Source organism: Lonchura striata, chromosome 1 (genome assembly GCF_046129695.1).
Source record: "Lonchura striata isolate bLonStr1 chromosome 1, bLonStr1.mat, whole genome shotgun sequence".
Lineage (NCBI taxonomy): Eukaryota > Metazoa > Chordata > Aves > Passeriformes > Estrildidae > Lonchura > Lonchura striata.
The window spans coordinates 27774069-27791622 of NC_134603.1; the positions used below are offsets into that span (position 1 = coordinate 27774069).

Consider the following 17554-nt stretch of genomic DNA (forward strand, 5'->3'; position numbering starts at 1 on the left):
TCATGATCTTCTAGAGAAATAGTTTGCACTACAGCTGTGAAAGGACACAATCTAAGATATTTTTCCTCTTTAAAATTCCTTTAGAACTTTCCACGGGTCTCTCTTATCTCTATCTTTTCTGCAGAACAGGTATTTATGAGAAAGCCTATAAAAGCTCAGAGGTAGAAATGAATGCAAATGCCAAAAATCACAGAACATCTTTCAAAATCTTTTGATATTCTGGAACAGGGTAGACCAAGGTTACCAGGAACACCTACAGAGTTTAGTAGTTTGCCGTTGAGAGTAATGATGAAACAGGGAGTCTCTTCTCCAAAACTCATTTTTCTACCACTTCAGCTAAGGACAGCTATATAATAAAACTTCAAATCTCTTCTGTGTAGCATGGAGGTGCAGACCTAAAATGCTTCTGGTTGTTTTATTCTGAGATGCCACCCTCAAATTTCCATCTGAATCTTTCAGACCAGACAAGGCATGAAAAATACTGCTCAAGTGTGTCTGACTTCACTCCTGAGGTGCTGCTCTCAGAGCCAATCTACCTAATTTTCATATACAATAGAAATCAGCCCTAATTCCTTCCATGGATCTGGAGCATAAATTCTGTAGTACTTTTATGAGATATAAGGTCTATTGAGCAGAAATACATGTGGGCATTGTAGCCGTAACAATCTGTAATGCTTCACTAAACATAATTGATTTTCACAAAAAAAGTGGACGTTTCCTCAAGTTTGTTTTTGTCTATGTTTGTTTTTGTCTATGACAAAAAGCACCTGGGGGTAGGAGAAACATACTGTCAACGCCCTCCTGAACAGCCAAGGAAGAAATCCAGTTTTTGTCAGAACTTGGTTCTCATCCATGATAGAAAAATCTGTGAGAAACCAATTTTGTTGCTCTGAAATTGTTAGTTATTTCAATGATCATTGCAAACAAAAAATGAGGCCATAGCCAAGAACTGAATCATAAGGACTAAAAGCTGAAATAACACTCAATTATGAAAAAAAATTACTGATAATAGTACTAGGAGTGAGAGCATTAATAAATAGATTTCATTATAATTTTGGTAAACATTGCACTGTGCCATTGGTAGATACATTTTAGGTGACTATAATTTTTCTGATAAAAATTGTATTGGGGTAAGTTAAAGTGAAATCTCAATTACCTGTAAAGTGCTGAAAGTGGCCGCTTGTTGCCAGGTTTTGGTCTGTATGGTTTTGGTTCTCCTGCCATGTTGATATCTGAAAGCAAACATTGGATATCAGTAAGTCAAACATCTGGAAGTTAGCAAAGGCACCTTCAAGTCACTGAAAATGAGTAAAAGGCAGTGAAAATGGACAGCATACTTAAAACACCTGTCTAGTTTTTACCTCTTCTCAATTGATGCCACAAAACTTTCAAAAAAATTTTACTGTAATCATGAGGATTTTAGTCAATCATCTCAAGTCAAATTCTGTTGAGGAGGACTGCCATTGTTCTGAAGATTTCCCTGTAGGATCTAAAGAAATGCACACTGATCTTTAACTGCTAATCTATCATCCACTCAGAAAGTATTTATTTCCCATCCCAAATGCATCATTCCTTGGAGAATGAGAAAATCTGGGTTTGAAAATGTTCTTTCTTAATCAGATACTTACTCTTCTCAACAAGATCAGAAATCTTGTGAATGCTTTGAAAGTTGACTTATATTCTACCTGTAAATTTATGCTTGAAATATAAAAGAAAGTCAGCCTTATATAGATATATAATTTCTATGGAAATATATAGATATATAGCTTCTATGGACATTATTTTTGTTGTCAAATTTGTCTCTTCATTTGAATTGTACTTGAAGACATACCAGGAGATAGACATCTCATTATGATTGCTAGAACAGTTATATGTGGAGAAAGCAGCAGAGACCCTTCTGTGGGAATACCTTCTAGAGCTGAGGAAGCTGTCTGTATAAAAACAAATCTATATCAAAAAAGCTCCTCCATTCTGATTAAATGTTGTAAAATTGACTTTACACCGAATCACATGGATAAAGTGAAACTTTTTTTAGGAAACAAATTTCATGCAATTTGAGGGATGTTGAAGCTAAATCTCTTCTCAGCTTCAATAACATAAAAAAAGAGAAACAGTCAACGAAATCATCAGAATTATTTCAGTGTAAAATTGCTGTGACAGAACATCATATCCTATGAAATATGGAATCATGTGGTGGTTGACACTTGCAAGAAAATGCATGTTTTCGGTAAAGACTATTTTAACCTGAGAAGTCTATTTTAACCTGAAATTGACTGTGGTGGAGGGAGACGTAGAAAGATAAGGTGTAAGAGCAGGGATAAACACTGTCCAATGCAGTGATGCTAAAAGCTCAAACATTTTTATTCATTATTTTTGACCTAAAAGATGCTGTAAAAGCCTGAGACGTATTGACTGGATAGTTTTATTTCACAAAAAATTAATACAAAACTCCCAATCTGGCCTTTTTTAACAATGAGGATTATTGAAAATGCTTGTCCCTTAGACTTCCTTTTGACAGAAAATATTTTGCCAATGGAAATTTCAAACTTCAAATATTTAATAGAATTTTAAAAAAATTTACACTTATTTTTGGTATTTTGAGCTCAGTCAACATATATTTAAAATTATATAAGGACCTGATATAAAATTATTTTATGTTGAACTATATAATATAAAACACTTAAGTAGCATTTTCCTTCTTTAAAGTATTTTGGTATTAAATCTGACTGCAGTTTCTACTGTAGAAGCTGTATTACTATTAAATATATTTTTTAATGAAATAATAATTTTCTTGTTTCTTCTACCTCTGAAATTGGAGAAATATTTGTAGACAGTTTTCATGCTTCCTTGAAATGCTTTCCTTACCTTAATTTTAGCAATTGCTTTATTAAATATATATTATTTTTGTCTTTCATTTTCATCATAAGTTCATCTATGATGATGCCCTTATTTCAAGATATAAATTCTAATATGTTGAATCAACAAAGTAAACACCAAGAACTTCTGAAAGCCACTGAGCAATTTTGATAACTCTGTTGCATTTCCATTGGCTCCTAGAAACAGAATTGGAATAAAACTTTTATCCTGTGACCTTTGTGATAATTCGACCTTTTCATACCATTTTTATATGTCAGTTTAAGGTCATTGACTGTGTTGGCTTTCACCATCTTCTACTACAAGCTGGACAGATTTAAAAAAAAAGTAAAAAAGGTAGAATTATAATCTACTCTTGGGAAATACCTGAGGCAGTGGTGTCTTCATCACAATACAATAATTTTCACATATTTTTTGCCTCTCATCTGCTACTGTTTCAGACTTATATCTTAAATGTTCTTCTCTTTAAACTCTTATTTACGGGTTTTCAAAACTTTTTCATATCTTCCTGGGACAGATCAATACTATCTTGATGGATGTTCTTATAGACCTGCATTTGCAGCTCTACAAGACCCACTTTTAAAAAAGGTGAGTAGTGTAGAAGGCTAAGGGCTGTTAGTTATGTGTTCTCTTTATTCCAATCAAAAATGTCAGAAAGGTGACACTGTAAGAGGCACAGTGGCAAAGCTGTTCAGAATCAGTTAAGATTCCCTCACATATTAAATTAATCTCTAAATAGTGATCTCTAACTTTATACAGATGAAAATAGCCCAAAATTCTCTCTAGCATGGGAAAGAGATTTTAGTTCATACAAAAGCTGTGCACATAGGGCTTTTCTGTTAATATGAAAGTGATTGAATAACTCTGCAACTCCCTAAGCTCTTTGTAGCAAGTTAAGAATGGATGTAGGAAATGCTTTGAAAAGTTAGAAAATACTTTCACCCCATTATTTTTTCAGCACTATCTCTTCCAGCCTCAATTTTCTAACTGAGATTAGAAGTGAACTTGTCAACATTTCACAAGATAGATTATTTCTATCCCAACTGGAAATCTTGTGAGATAAGCTGTTCTCTTCCTTCATCCATCATTTGTTTCACAGTAGACATTTACATCTTCTAGATCATAAACTCTGTGTCAAATAAATTTGCTGTCAGCAGCACAGAGATTTACCTGTGCTAATGATTCCACCCCAAGGAATGCAGAAACATATCACTCCTTAAGCTGTCAAATTAGCTACTGCACTTGTACATGAATATGTAGCAGACAACTTCTTTCACAAGGGACACAGACATTCACATTTCTTCTGGAACTTGATGAACTGGCACCCGATGGATAAAGAAATGGCTTGTGGTCACTCTCAAATATGTATTAAATAGGTAGATTTTCTAGTGAAGACCACTGACAAGTGGCATTCCCTGGGGATCAATACTGAGACTGGTGCAGTTTGACATCTTTCTTGGCAACACAGACAGTGGCATTGAGTGCACCCTAGCAGGTTTGTCAATGACACCAAGCTGTGTGGACACTGGAGGCAAGGGATGCCATCCAGAGAGACCTTAATAGGCATGAGAAGTGGACCCGTGTAAACCTTATAAAGTTCAACAAGGCCAAATTCAAGATCTTGAGCTTGGGTTTGGGCAATCCCAAGCACTGACACAGGCTGGGTGGAGAATACATTTGGAACAGGATTAGGGGGTGAAGAGGAGAAGCTTGATGTGATCTAGTGATGTGTGCTTGCAGCCCAGAAAGTCAACTGTAGCCTGGGCTTCATCAAAAGCAGTGTGGCCAGCAGGGCAAGGGAGGGGATTCTGCCTCTCTGCTCTGCTTTCTAAATGCTGTATCCAGCACTGGGGCTCCCAGCATAAGGATGTGGGCCTTTAAGCAAGTCTAGGGGAGGACCACCAAGATGATCAGAGCGATGGAGCACCTCCCCTATGAAGGCAGGTTGAGAGAGTTGGGGTTGTTCAGCCTGGAAAAGAGTGGGCTTCAGAGGCACCTTTTAGAAGCCTTCTATTATCTGCAGGGGGTCTACAGGAAAAATGAAGAGGGACTTTTTACTAGGGCCTGTAATGATGGGACAAGGTATAATGGCTTCAAACTGAGAAAAGGTTTAGATAAGACATTAGGAAGAAATTTTTTGCTGTGAAGGTGGTGAAACACTGCAGCAGGTTGCCCAGGGAATATGTGAATGCCTCATCTCTGCAAGTGTCAAGACCAGGTAGGACAGGGCTCTGAGCAACCTGGTCTGGTACAAGGTGTCCCTGCCCATGTCAGGGAGGTTTGAACTAGATGGTCTTTAAGATCCATTCCAACCCAAACCATTCTATGATTCCATGATTGTATAATTGTATAATCCTATGTGGGAATGGAGCAGCCCAGGGACAATATTTTCTCAGCTTGTATACTAGAAATGTTCACTTAGATATCAATACCAAGATAAATTCATCACTGAAATTCAAAATACTATGGTAACACTACGAATGTCAAAGTGAATATGCAGAAAAAAACACATTGTAACGCAGCATCCTGGTCTTACGTGCTTTCAGAATCAAATGAAATTACATTCTTTATCTAAAGAAATCCATTTTTAGTTCTATACTTCCCTGTTATCATGTCAGAGCTTAGTCAAAGAATGAAATTTAGATTTCATTCAAGGTTGTGTGTCATCAGCAGAATAGATCTGATTTTGAGCATGGTACTTTTATTTGTAATTGTATTGAAAATCCCTGGTGATTAATGACAAAACATAAAAATAATTTAAAAAAGAGTATGATTGCCATTTTAGAAGGGCAGTCATTGTATTGAGTGGCTACATAAAATTGTCTGAAAAGACAACTCAACATAGCATAATCTACATTCCTCCTATCACTATTTCCTACTATTGACAGTCTACCTCTTCCAGACATAAACATCCCACTTTTGGAGAAGTATCTGCTAGTCCCTGTGCTTTGCTCCCAGATTCCTTGGCAAAGTAATCTGAGAATCTGGTCCTGAAGACAACAGCTGACTTCAAACAGGCTTTGTAAGTGCAAGCAGTGATACCTAAAGAGCATTCATACCCTAGAGGTATTTCAGTATTTCTTGGTATCCTTGCCATTCAGATTCTTCAAAAAAGTCTTAAAAAAATAAAAACAAACAAACAAACAAAACCAGAATAATTTTGGTTCACAAAAACAAATGCCATAAAGAAGAAACTTCAACAGGCACTAACTCAATTAATGAAAACTGGATTTTGAGGCTTTCTGCTGCCAATCCAGAGCCCATGTCTCAGGCTACATCTAACCTACAAAATTAAATGGAGCCCTTTCAAGGCACTAGTACTCTTTTATGTATTGTATTACATTGTTAAATTGTTTCTTTCCATGACTTTTAGCCACAGTTTACAAGTACAATTGTATCCCATACAATTTCTAGATATAGATAGAGAATTGACATGACCTAGAGATCACTGCAGGCATTTCACCAGTGAAAAAAACCAGATCCATATACCTGTAATTAGTGCCTATAATTTAATATTAAGGATGTGGCGCCTGAGTGTGGGCTCCATGTCAGAAAGACTGAAAACTAAAACCTGGAGCTAAGAAAACTCCTAGTGCCTTTAAAGCTCAAAAAATGGCTTTCTAAGACATGTCTCATCAGGCCTTCTTCTATACATTCTTGTGAATTGTTACTAAAATTGAGACATTCCTTGAAAAATTCTACACTTATTTGACTTAAATTTTTGATAAAAAGCTGTATCATTTTGTATTTCCAGATAAACTGGAAGTAGACCAACATTTAATGGAAGAGATGGTAATTTAAATTAAGATATAGGAAGGCATTCACACAGTGAATGTACAATCTATATACAGAGGGAGGTATTGATGACGAGAGGTCAGGATGCATTTTCTTCTCTTTCAGATGACAAAAAGTATTTGGGATAGAAGAGAAAGACCAAGAGGTAGATGCAATCTAGAGAAAGTCTGTAGCCATATAGTTTCCAGCATAACTGTACACCAGAAAAGCTAAGGCTAATCTATCTTTCTTTTATACTCTTCCATCTATTAGTCTTATAAATTTCCCTGCTGCCTGCTAAAGAAATTTTAAAGAAGTCATATGACATTTTTTATATAATGAACTTACCTTTTTCTTTATATGTTCTATTGATTACATGTCACCTCCACCCTTTCCCCCATCTCTAGCATGTGAAAAAAGCAGAGAGGCAAGGACAGCTCTCTGCTCTCTTCCATTATGTGCCCAAATTGTGCAGCTGTAAAGATGAAACTTTCCAGAAAATTGAGCACAATCTCAAATTGATTCTCACGGCTAGTAAAATATTAAATGGAGTTCAGGGTCACACCTTTTCCTTTTCCATAATGGTATTAAAAATTCTTGTGGGACTCTCATTATTTGGATTTTCTCTTAGCATTGAAGTAATTGGAAGCCTTTTTTTTTGTACAAAGATGACAGCTATTGTTAATGCTTCATAAAGAAAGAGCTGCTTGTTGAATAGTATATGAAATTGCTTTGTTCAACCATTTCTTCTTTCATTAAATACTGCTGAAATGAAATGATGCTATAGGATTATATAAGCTATCATTCTTAAAACTATTCAGTAGCAAAAGTGTTACGAGTTGTCTTGCAGGAATTTTTTTCCATTCCCCAGGGAATTGGGTTGGTGTGAGGACAGATGGCAGCTAAAAGAGGAAATCCTGTCCTGTCTACCCATCAAACATCATTCCTTCAGAGCCCTGGAGACAGCAGTATCTCAGCTCTAGAATGAATGCCGATGTACTTCACAGCTGAGGGGGCATTGGTCTGCCTTGGTTTTTGTCTGCTGCACCTCCCATCCCCAGAAACATCACAATCTGGGCCAAACTTCCTGGCCCTATTGGCTGTGCCATCAGCAGTGATCCATGTCCATGCCTAGGGAGAAGCATCACTTCTGCCAGGGGAAGAGGAAAATGCTTATTTGTACCCTCAGACTGACTGTCCATGGACTCCACTGTGATTAAGAAATCTGTAGCCAAGACCCTAAAAACTGCTTCTCTTCTGGTGCTTGAATTTCTGCAGAGGAATTACTGTGATGTGGCAGGAGTCACCCTGGGGTATTGGGCTGCAGGGAAAGGAACACCACAGAGAATATGGCATGCCTTGGGAAGGAATTCTTATGGGAAGGAGAGCAGCCCTGCTGCTGGCAATCCTGCCCACTCTTCCTCCTCAGCACAGGACTTGTGTATTCCTCTACAGGAAGTTCAACACTTGCAAATGCAAGAGAATGAGATTCAGCTTCAGCCACTTACCTGCAGACCAGCTCTGTGAGAGCTGTGGGGGTTCAGGTGTGTACTGTAGAAATACAGGTTTGTGCCATAGCAGCCATGAAGCTGACTGTCACATGTGTGTTTCACCCCACCAGAGCCAAATTATAGATGCAGGTAAGTATACTCTTCCTGTAAAATCCTTTTAATTTAATCAGGCTTGCAGCTTCTGTTTCTCACCCAGAGTATAAGATTTCTATGTACCAGGTTCTTGTTTAACACGTGGACTAGTAAATTATGCACATGCAGAAAATTAATGAGGGTTGCCATGAGGGTAAAAGAAAAGTACATCAGGAACTCTCTGCTATCTTCAGGAAAAAAGAAACAGTTTTAATGTAAGCTTAGCCAACAAGAAAAAGAACCAACAAAAAGAGTTCAAGCAAGGAGTCTCATATGATTACAAACCCTGTTTGCACTTCTACCTTCTCACTGATGCTGTTAATGGGAAACAGAATAGGTCCTTGATTTACAGCTTTTTTTTTTTCCCAGACAGTGAGGAGTGCAAGGATTACCTTTGCTTTCTCTTGATCACAGTAAAGATGCTGTTTACAATAAAAAGTAGAGCATCTGTCTTCTTTCAGATCAAGTGCAATCATTACAAGGCAGCAGGCAACAAATTCTCTGCTGCTCTTTGATAACAAAAGATAGTTATTAACTTGAGATTCAGACAAAGCTTCATGTTGACTGGATGTCTGAGTTTCTCAGCACTGCAATTAGCCCCAAGCAGAAACATTGAACAGTGTAGTGGGGATAGAGTATGAAAGTCCCTCATCTACTTCTTTCAGATTTCAATATGATTTATTCTAGGGAACATGCCCTGAACCTTGGCAATTTTCAATTTGTCCTCAGACTACATTTATTTTTCTCTCTCTCTCTTCTAATATTTGGCTACTTTCTCTGCCCCATGGCCATTCATCTGACTCTCTTACTGATGTTAACTTCATGCTCCTAGCAATAGTTTTTCATGACACTTGAAATCTGTAGTGTATAAAAGAGTTCAAAATCCTCATTGCCCCAGTCCTTTTGTTTTACTCACTATCTCTCCTGAAGATGATCAACTTTATTAAACTCAAACATTAGGAATTTTTTTTTTCATAAAATAGACATCACAATAACAACATTTTGCAGAAATTGCCAACATTTTCTGCACTTGTTAATTATATTTCTTGAACATTAAACAAAATTTGCTTACATGGGAAATGAATTTTCTGATAATCTTGCAAAGTGGATGTAGCCAAGGCTCTCTGGGCATCACGGGCAGAGTGGCTTTCAGAGAAATACTCTGTAATGCACATGTCATTCTGCATGCTGCAGCCTGGGACCTTTCCCGGTTTGGGCAGGAGGTTGCAGCAGCCCCAGGTCCAGGGAGCAGGGCAGTAGGTGATGGTTTGGGGCAGAAAACATTGGTGGGCAGCTTTAAAGTGTTGCTAGGTGTGAGGAAGTGTATCTCTCTGAAAGGCTGGCTGGAATTGGCATTACAGTCATCACTGAGGGGTTGGTATATTTGACACCCTCAACATTGCTGTCAAAACCTTCAAGCTGAGGTCTGATCTTGAAGGTATTCCCACACCCTAGAGGCTTTCATCCAGGCTCACAACAGATCAGAGAGGAATCATGCTGCGGATTTCACTGAATCTTGAACAATGGTGTTCACTGATCAGGGAAGCTGGTGGGGGTGACAGAAATAGACCTCTGCAGCCTCAAATGCACTTTCAACACTTTCCAACAATATTCCTATCCAAAACATCTGGTTTTACCCTAATTCTCTGACCTGAAATATTTCCTCTAATCTTCACTGTTCTTGGCTTCTCAGATGATCTAAGATTCAGGCTTTCCTGTTGGTCCCACATTACTTGAAAAAATGTATTTACCCAAAACAAATACTCTCAACTAATTTCAGCAATTAAATTCTCCTTTCCATACACTCTTTTTCTGCTCATTATTCTCAAGTTCCAGGTTTTGTGGATTTAGAGATCTATAGAGGAGGATCTTTTCAAACTCCAAGATTACTTTGGAATTGCATAGCATGTCTTCTAGCATTTTCTTTGAGATGAAGTAGTTTTTCCAGTGTCAGCTTTATGAAAACTTGTGCCCTATATTATAGACTCATAGAATTATAGAATAATGTAAAGGGAGCTTTAAACATCATGTTGTCCAACTCTCCTGCCATGGGAAGGGACATCTTTCACTAGATTGATTTGCTCAAAATCTTGTCCAAGCTAGCTTTAAACACTTCCAGTAGTGATACATCCACAGACTCACTGGGCAACCTGTGCAGTGCTTCACCTCTATCACTGAGAAAAAAATTCCTTATATCCAATATATGACATAATACAGACCTGAAAAATTTTGTCGTTGTAACACAAACATTGTAAAATCAGATGATTGACAGCCACAGAATTAGCTCATACCTTATCATGGAAAAACTATAAATATTACCTTGCTGCTATTATAGTTTCAGCATTGTATAATTATATATATATATGTGTGTGTGTGTGTGTGTGTGTGTGTGTGTGTGTGTGTGTATCATAGTTTTAGTATTATAAAATAATATAGTAGTGATATAAAGGAGATCAAGTGGAGATAATCCCATGTAAATTTGGCACATGGAATTAAATTTTACTGTGGAGTTGATACCAAAATAAGCTATGCCAAATTCCAAAATTTCCTTAACAGCAGTGCTTAGGTTCTAACCATGTTCTAACTCTCTTTCATTGGCAGCTTTTGAAGTGGATTCCATTTGTCAACCAGACAGCAAAAACATAGAAGTCTATTTTAAAAGCAAGGCATTTAAAAATTGCAAATACCAAAAAGCTTCAAAATTAATGATATGCACTGTTGTTTTATTTCTATCTTTGTGGCATTCCTGCAAGGAAAATAGAAGAGTTGATAGGAATAGAGAAAATGCTATATATATTGACAGATTGATAGTTGATATACTGTAATTTTCTGCCTTCAGCAGCCCCAGACACTTTGGAAGACGACACAAGAACCATGAACTAGGTAGAAATAAGATTATTTTCCCTCCATTCTCTTATCATCTCAGCATGATTCTCCTCCTAAAATGCTTAGCAGTTTAGGATTACTTTAAGTCCTAAAGCATGATGTTTTATCTTTTTTCCCTTACTGATTTTGTCAGTACCTAACTGTTAGGAGCTGGAACTGGAAATCACAACAATTTCAAACAGCTTGCTGAGGACATAAATGTCCCATTACTCTGTTCTTGCTGATATATCATATTGGTGCATTTTTTAATGAAAAAGTGTTTCTTGACAAAAAGTGAGCTTTGTTTTGGCCTTATATTTCCCCTATTCTTCACTGCCTCAAATCCTTTTTCAAATACTACTTCACCCCTCAGTAATAATAAAAATCATAAAAGTCATGTCAGAAACCCTTTCTTGAAACATAAAACATTATCCTTCTCCATGCAATTTATTGGACTTCTGATGTTTACTTTTGTATTTCTACATTTGAGTTTGCATGCAAATATACTTTACATGCTGCTTCAGAGGTTCTCTCACAAATGGTTTAAGGTATTATATTCTATCAATTATATAAATTTGCATATGTAAAGAATCAATAACAGGAAAAAATGTAATAGCTTACTAAAAATGCTATTATGAAATAAATTAATTATTTTGAACCTCATTAAATTGTCTCAATATCAAAATTATTACCAAAGGGTCCACATAACATATTTCAGTTGAATTTCAAAGAAGAAAAGGTATAATTACCATGCACATTAGTGCACAGTGCTAGTGAAGCTCTCACTGAACATTTGCTACCTTTTATGTTAATTAGGTTCTTGTTCTTCTATGCTTCCTAGTAACATTTTCTGTCTAAGCCAGTTTTGCCATGAAACTGTCTATTTTTATTACCAAAAAAGCAAATTTGTAATTTGGCTCAGAAATCATAGGAACCAAGAACTCCCTCACTTTGAGTTAATTCTTCTCCCCAGAAGTCTGTGGGACCGAGACTTCAATTTTTTTTTCAGAATGTGATTATTTTGAGTAAGCTGCACATAAACACACATCACAAATTTTTGTAAAAAGGTTTTGGAAACTTATCTTTACTGCAGTTGGGTTAAGAAATACATAAAGCTAGACAAGATAGTGAACAACATTTGGACATTTGCTTCCTTGAAGGCATTTTGGACATATCAGATTCCTGTGAGGAGTTCAGAATCCTTATTTTTGCTTTGGGCCTCATTGGAAGCTATGTATTTTTTCTGCAACTTCATCATGAAGTTAAAACAGGCACAACCCTCACCCCAATCAAATTCTCACACACTTTGCAAACCCCGACACAAAATTCTTGCATTTTCCTTTTCCTTTATATTTTTGTATGTGTATACTTGTGTGTGAAAACATTTGCAATAGAAGCACATATTTTTTCACCTGGAAAATTGTTGAGTTTTGCATATCACATTTATCACAGAGTTCCTGAAAATCTAAGATTACATAGGAACACTAAGGAATATTGAATTCCTGAATCTAGCATTAAATTATTGTATTGAAATGGATGCTGGAACCAATTGCTTTTAAATACAAAACAAAACACTCCTTAGTCTCAGAAACACCAAATCTGAAATTCTTATCTAGCATTATTGCTAAAGAAAGGTGCCAAGAGTCTATCTTAAATCTCAGTACCTGCAGCTTTTAGATGGTTGGATTATTTGTTTCTTTTTTTTATTTTCCCTACTCTACGCAATAAGAAATTCTGGTGGCTGTTCAAATGAAACAGCTTTCTAAGATCACCTGGAGACATTAATCTTCTGGACATACTGCATAAACCACTAATCTAATGCTTGTCATTTAAAATGAGGAAGGGAGTACAAGGAGAGATGAAAAATGCAGGAAGATTTTTAAAGCCTTAGCATTGCTATTTTAATTAATTTTAAGAATAAATAAGATTCCTAAATCTTACATTGAAACAAACAGAATGGCCAGAGGAGAACAATGGGCTGAATGATCCCTCTGAATAAAAATGAATGTGATTCAACATAATGCTTCAGCATACTGTCTGCTAATGTCTTGCTTCCTCATGTTCAAATTCTTATCAGACACTCAGACACTGCTGTTAACATCATGGGTATTTTTGTGCGTGTTTGGGGTTTTTTTTTTTTTTTTAATTTATTTTTTTTCTTGTTTGTTTGTTTGTTTGTTTTTTACGTTTCAAGCAAAGCCAAAGATGCAACTAAACCTTTAAAGTATATATGCTGGTCTAATATATATTGACCCAACAGCCTGCAACCAGCTGTGCTAACCTGTACTTTGCTGCAATCTCAGCCTTACAACTTTTTCATGTTGCCAGACACTAATGAATCTTAAAAGAATTTAGAATTCCATACTTAAAAATATTTTTACCTACTTTCCAAGCAAATAGGTCAGTATGGAAAAGCAGTGCTGATAAAAGAGAGGATACAACTTTGGATGAGAGCTTAAGCTCTTATTGTTAATGTAACTTTCCCCTAAAATCTTAGATAAAATCAGGTTTAGGTCAGGATTCATGCAGTGATCCATAAAGACATAAAATAATATTGGAAAACAATAAATTGTAGTACATTTCTTTCTTCATTGCTTCATTTTATGCCATTCACTAGAGTACTGAGTCACCACCATAGAAGCTTCAGGATCAATGGAAAATTAACCCTTTAATGACAATTAAATTTTTTTAATGCCAATGATGCTCTTTATTTTGGTTTTATCCCTCAAAAGCCTTTCCCCCCACACCCCACACTTTAAAGAGTCCAAAGGCTTAGCTAATTTTAAAAAATAATCATGAATTAGAACATGGAAATGCTTCATAACTTCAGCTCATACAAGAGGATTGGGCCAAGATCAAGTATCAGTTACCCACTAGAAAATTATTGCTCACTTCAAGATATCCCTAAGTTCTGTTGCGTGAAGGATGCAACAGTTTGGAATCTCTTAATGTTTTCTTACAGTTTTTCATTTAAATTGATCTGGGAATAAAGTCTTTTGTTCTATTTGCAGTAAGTAACAGAGAAAGATTCATATTTACTTTACTTAAATTCAAATAATTAGTTCAATATTTGATACCTCTCTTAAATTAAAACAGTATCCAAACCTACTTCATTTAAGAGATCACAGGTCCTCAATTCCTGTTCAGATATTGAAAGTCTGTAAATCCCTCATTTCAAGATGTGTAAAATAAACATGCCAACAGAATAATTACTATCTGGATGTACCTTCTAAATTAAAATTTCTTTGTTTTGTTTCTCTGATACATGCACAGTTTGGGGAGGTGAGTGATACTGCTGAGTTATGAAGATCTATCCCCAAAGGAAGACAAAACCCATTTGTAGATAACAGTGGCTCAGTTTTAGGTTCTGCAGTTTTTTCAGGATATGCTACCCCTGGTGACCCATGCCCACCAGGACAGTCATGACGGATGGTGCACAGAACATTTTTGTCTGCTAGGATGCCAGACAAAAGTGAAATGGTATTTCTGCCACATCAGAATGAGCGAGGGCAGGCATGGTGGGGATTTGTGCTGTCACTGACACAGGCTCCAGCTGTCACACAGGGGTGCAGCCTATTGCAGAGAAGATGGGGAACAGGAGGGCAAGTGAAATAAGAGCATCCCATTAAGAATATAAATATTCCACTCAGGTCTGATAATGTTCATAAACTGGGTACATCCTGCTTTACTTCTGCCTTTCTCCATGCCTCTGGGTGCTTCTCAGGCAGATCACATACAAGTCTGTGAAAAAATCTCTGGCATGTGTGACAGAGTATCACAGCAGCATGGATACAGAAATTATCTAGCCTGGAACAGGCATCCCCTAGGACTTTGAGGATGAAACTGAGGTCTTGATTTTCACAGAGCATTGTAACAAAGTTTTATGGTGCATGCATGCAATCTTGTATTTGCAAATACCTGAATGTATTTTTCATGCATTAACTGCTAGAGCATTTGCATACGGAAAGCCCCCCACTTATGCAGACTGCCAAGTTCCAAGTGTCTCTAATAGAAGAAAAGTTCTAGCTATCACAAAGAATTAAATTTTATTTAATTCTTTTTAAAAAGAAAGAAATAATAAAAATGAAATCAGGGTACAAAAAGCAGAAGACACTGGGAAAGCTACCATTTTAGAGGTGTAAATATGCTTGATATGCCAATACATTTTAAACACTCATATTTTAAATTTTATATCTGCATTTGGCAAAATTTTGCAGTTTTATAGAATGCAGTCTCTGCAGAATAGTGTGGAAGATTTTACTAATGTTTGCTTTTGCTGGTCTACTAAAAGTATGAACCTCTTTTCTGATATAGGATGATATTGGGAGAGAGATCAAAGATCTTTTGCTCATGTAGTCACTTCTGTAGTTCAGTCACTGACAACACAGCAATGAAAGGAATCTCCTTAAAGGTAAGATACAATTTTAATTTACATATCTTAGATAATACACCTCAGCACCACATTTTAAAGTTTAATATAAGTTAAATATACAGTAATTTTTATAAACTATTTTATTCTATTTTTACTAGGTATATATTTGCTTACTTAATAAATTACTTCACTGTTTCATAAAAAAGACCCGCACACATGAAACTTTCATTGTTAAATCCCTGTACTGTCAACAGAGGTAGGAAGTAAAAGATCCATAGTTCTGTCAAACATACAATGGGGAAGACATAGCCCTGCTAACTAGTGAGTAGCATAGCCCTAAGACTGAGTTTTGGAAAAAAATTCTTTCAGTCATTAATCTGGGTATCAATTTATATGCCAATATTAAAAAAAAACCAACATAACAACAAACAACAAAACAGAACTAAAGAACTACCTGGATTAAAAAGAGTGCAGTTTTTAATTACTTTTAAAATTCATCTCTTTCTCCCCTACCTTCTCCTACAGACATACCTGCAAATGTCAGCACCCTTTATTTCCTTTTTTTATTCCCAAAAACAGGACTCATTGTATGCAATCACTCCTGAAAAGTTTGTCTTTTCTCTTAGTGAGCTACATAAAAGCTAAGCTTTCATGAAGGCAATCCATATTGTGAAGTTCAAACATGTTTGGCAGGCTTTCCTGGAAATAGCTGTATCCATGACTGTCAGAAACAAGGTCATACTGGGCCATGAGATTACATATTTATTGTGCCACCTTGAAGCACATCGAAGCCTCCTTGTCATGCTTGGGACTCCTCTCGTACCCCGCAGCCCTTTGGCATGCAGACACTGGAACCACAGGGACCCCTGCCAGCCCCATCCAGAAGTCACTCATCCCCTGGGCTCACAGATGCTGCCATGCTGGTGATTGCTTTATCCAGCAGAAACACGTGTTGGCAAAGTGGCAGTGAAACACTGGGGAAGTGTCGGTGTGTCCAGAAAGCCAGGAACATTTCATACAGGTGTCTCCAGTGCTAATTGAAATATTGACTTACTGGCATTGTTCGTGCATGGCCAGGTTCAGTAGAAAACCCAGCAAATCAACAGCAGCAGCAGCTTCCTTTCACTGACATGGCCATACCTGAGTTACAATCCAAAACCAGGAGATGAAACAATAAACTGGTTTAAAACATAGCACCAGAGCTATCTCTCTACAGCTAGGTTGTAGCTTTGTTAAAACTAAAAATACTTTTAGCAATGAAATAATTTCCATTTGCTCCAATGGCTTCACCTGCTGGGCAATGAAAGACAAAGACATATTATTTAATTTTTCAGGTATGCATATTTCTATACTGATTACTACAAAAGACAAATTGCCAAGCCATTAAAAAATAACTAGGCCCTCAACAAATCCTCCCTACCATTCCAACTTTTGCTTTATTTTCTCCTATATTTCTCCACATGAAACTGAAAAAAAAAACCTGTCAAAAATTTGAATATTACAAATAAAATTATCATACAGCCCACTGCTGTATGATAACACAGATATAATCAACAAGAGTTTGTGAAAGACTCAAGGTGACTTTTGTCCCTGGGGTGTATCTGCAGTGAGCTTGTGCTACCATGTGGGGGCTGGATAATCAAATTCTGGGTAGGGAATACAGATGAGCAACCAAAGGTGCTGTATTAGTGTCCACGGTAAAAAAAGACATACACAGAGTTGCTCCTGCTGTCCATTTGAACCTCATGGTTCAGATTTCTGGGATATATGAAAGGTGTCATATGGCTTTGTTCCCACAAAAATATCCAAGCACTTGACTGTATTCACATATTTTGTGCTTTGGATTTGTGTTCTCCCACAGTAATTGAGAGAAAGAGACCATCTTTTCTTTCTTTAATTATCTCCACTGAGATGAAGAGTTTATCTTTTTACACAGTTTCTTTAAATTTACCATATAGATATTATTTCTTGAAACTGCATTTTGCACTCTTTGTCATTTTAACTGGGACATAAAGGGTTTGTTAAC

The 17554-nt window shown here is 36.6% G+C and overlaps 1 protein-coding gene across 15 annotated transcripts in view; it reads right to left on the bottom strand.

Moving 5' to 3' along the window:
- RALYL (RALY RNA binding protein like) overlaps positions 1-17554 on the bottom strand; it is a 372311-nt gene that overhangs the window by 73204 nt on the left and 281553 nt on the right. For all 15 annotated transcript variants that reach the window (XM_021550594.3, XM_077783049.1, XM_077783051.1 and 12 more), the window contains one exon: positions 1157-1232. In XM_021550594.3, coding sequence (XP_021406269.1) covers positions 1157-1232 — 76 coding nt within the window. The remainder of the gene's footprint in view (positions 1-1156; positions 1233-17554) is intronic.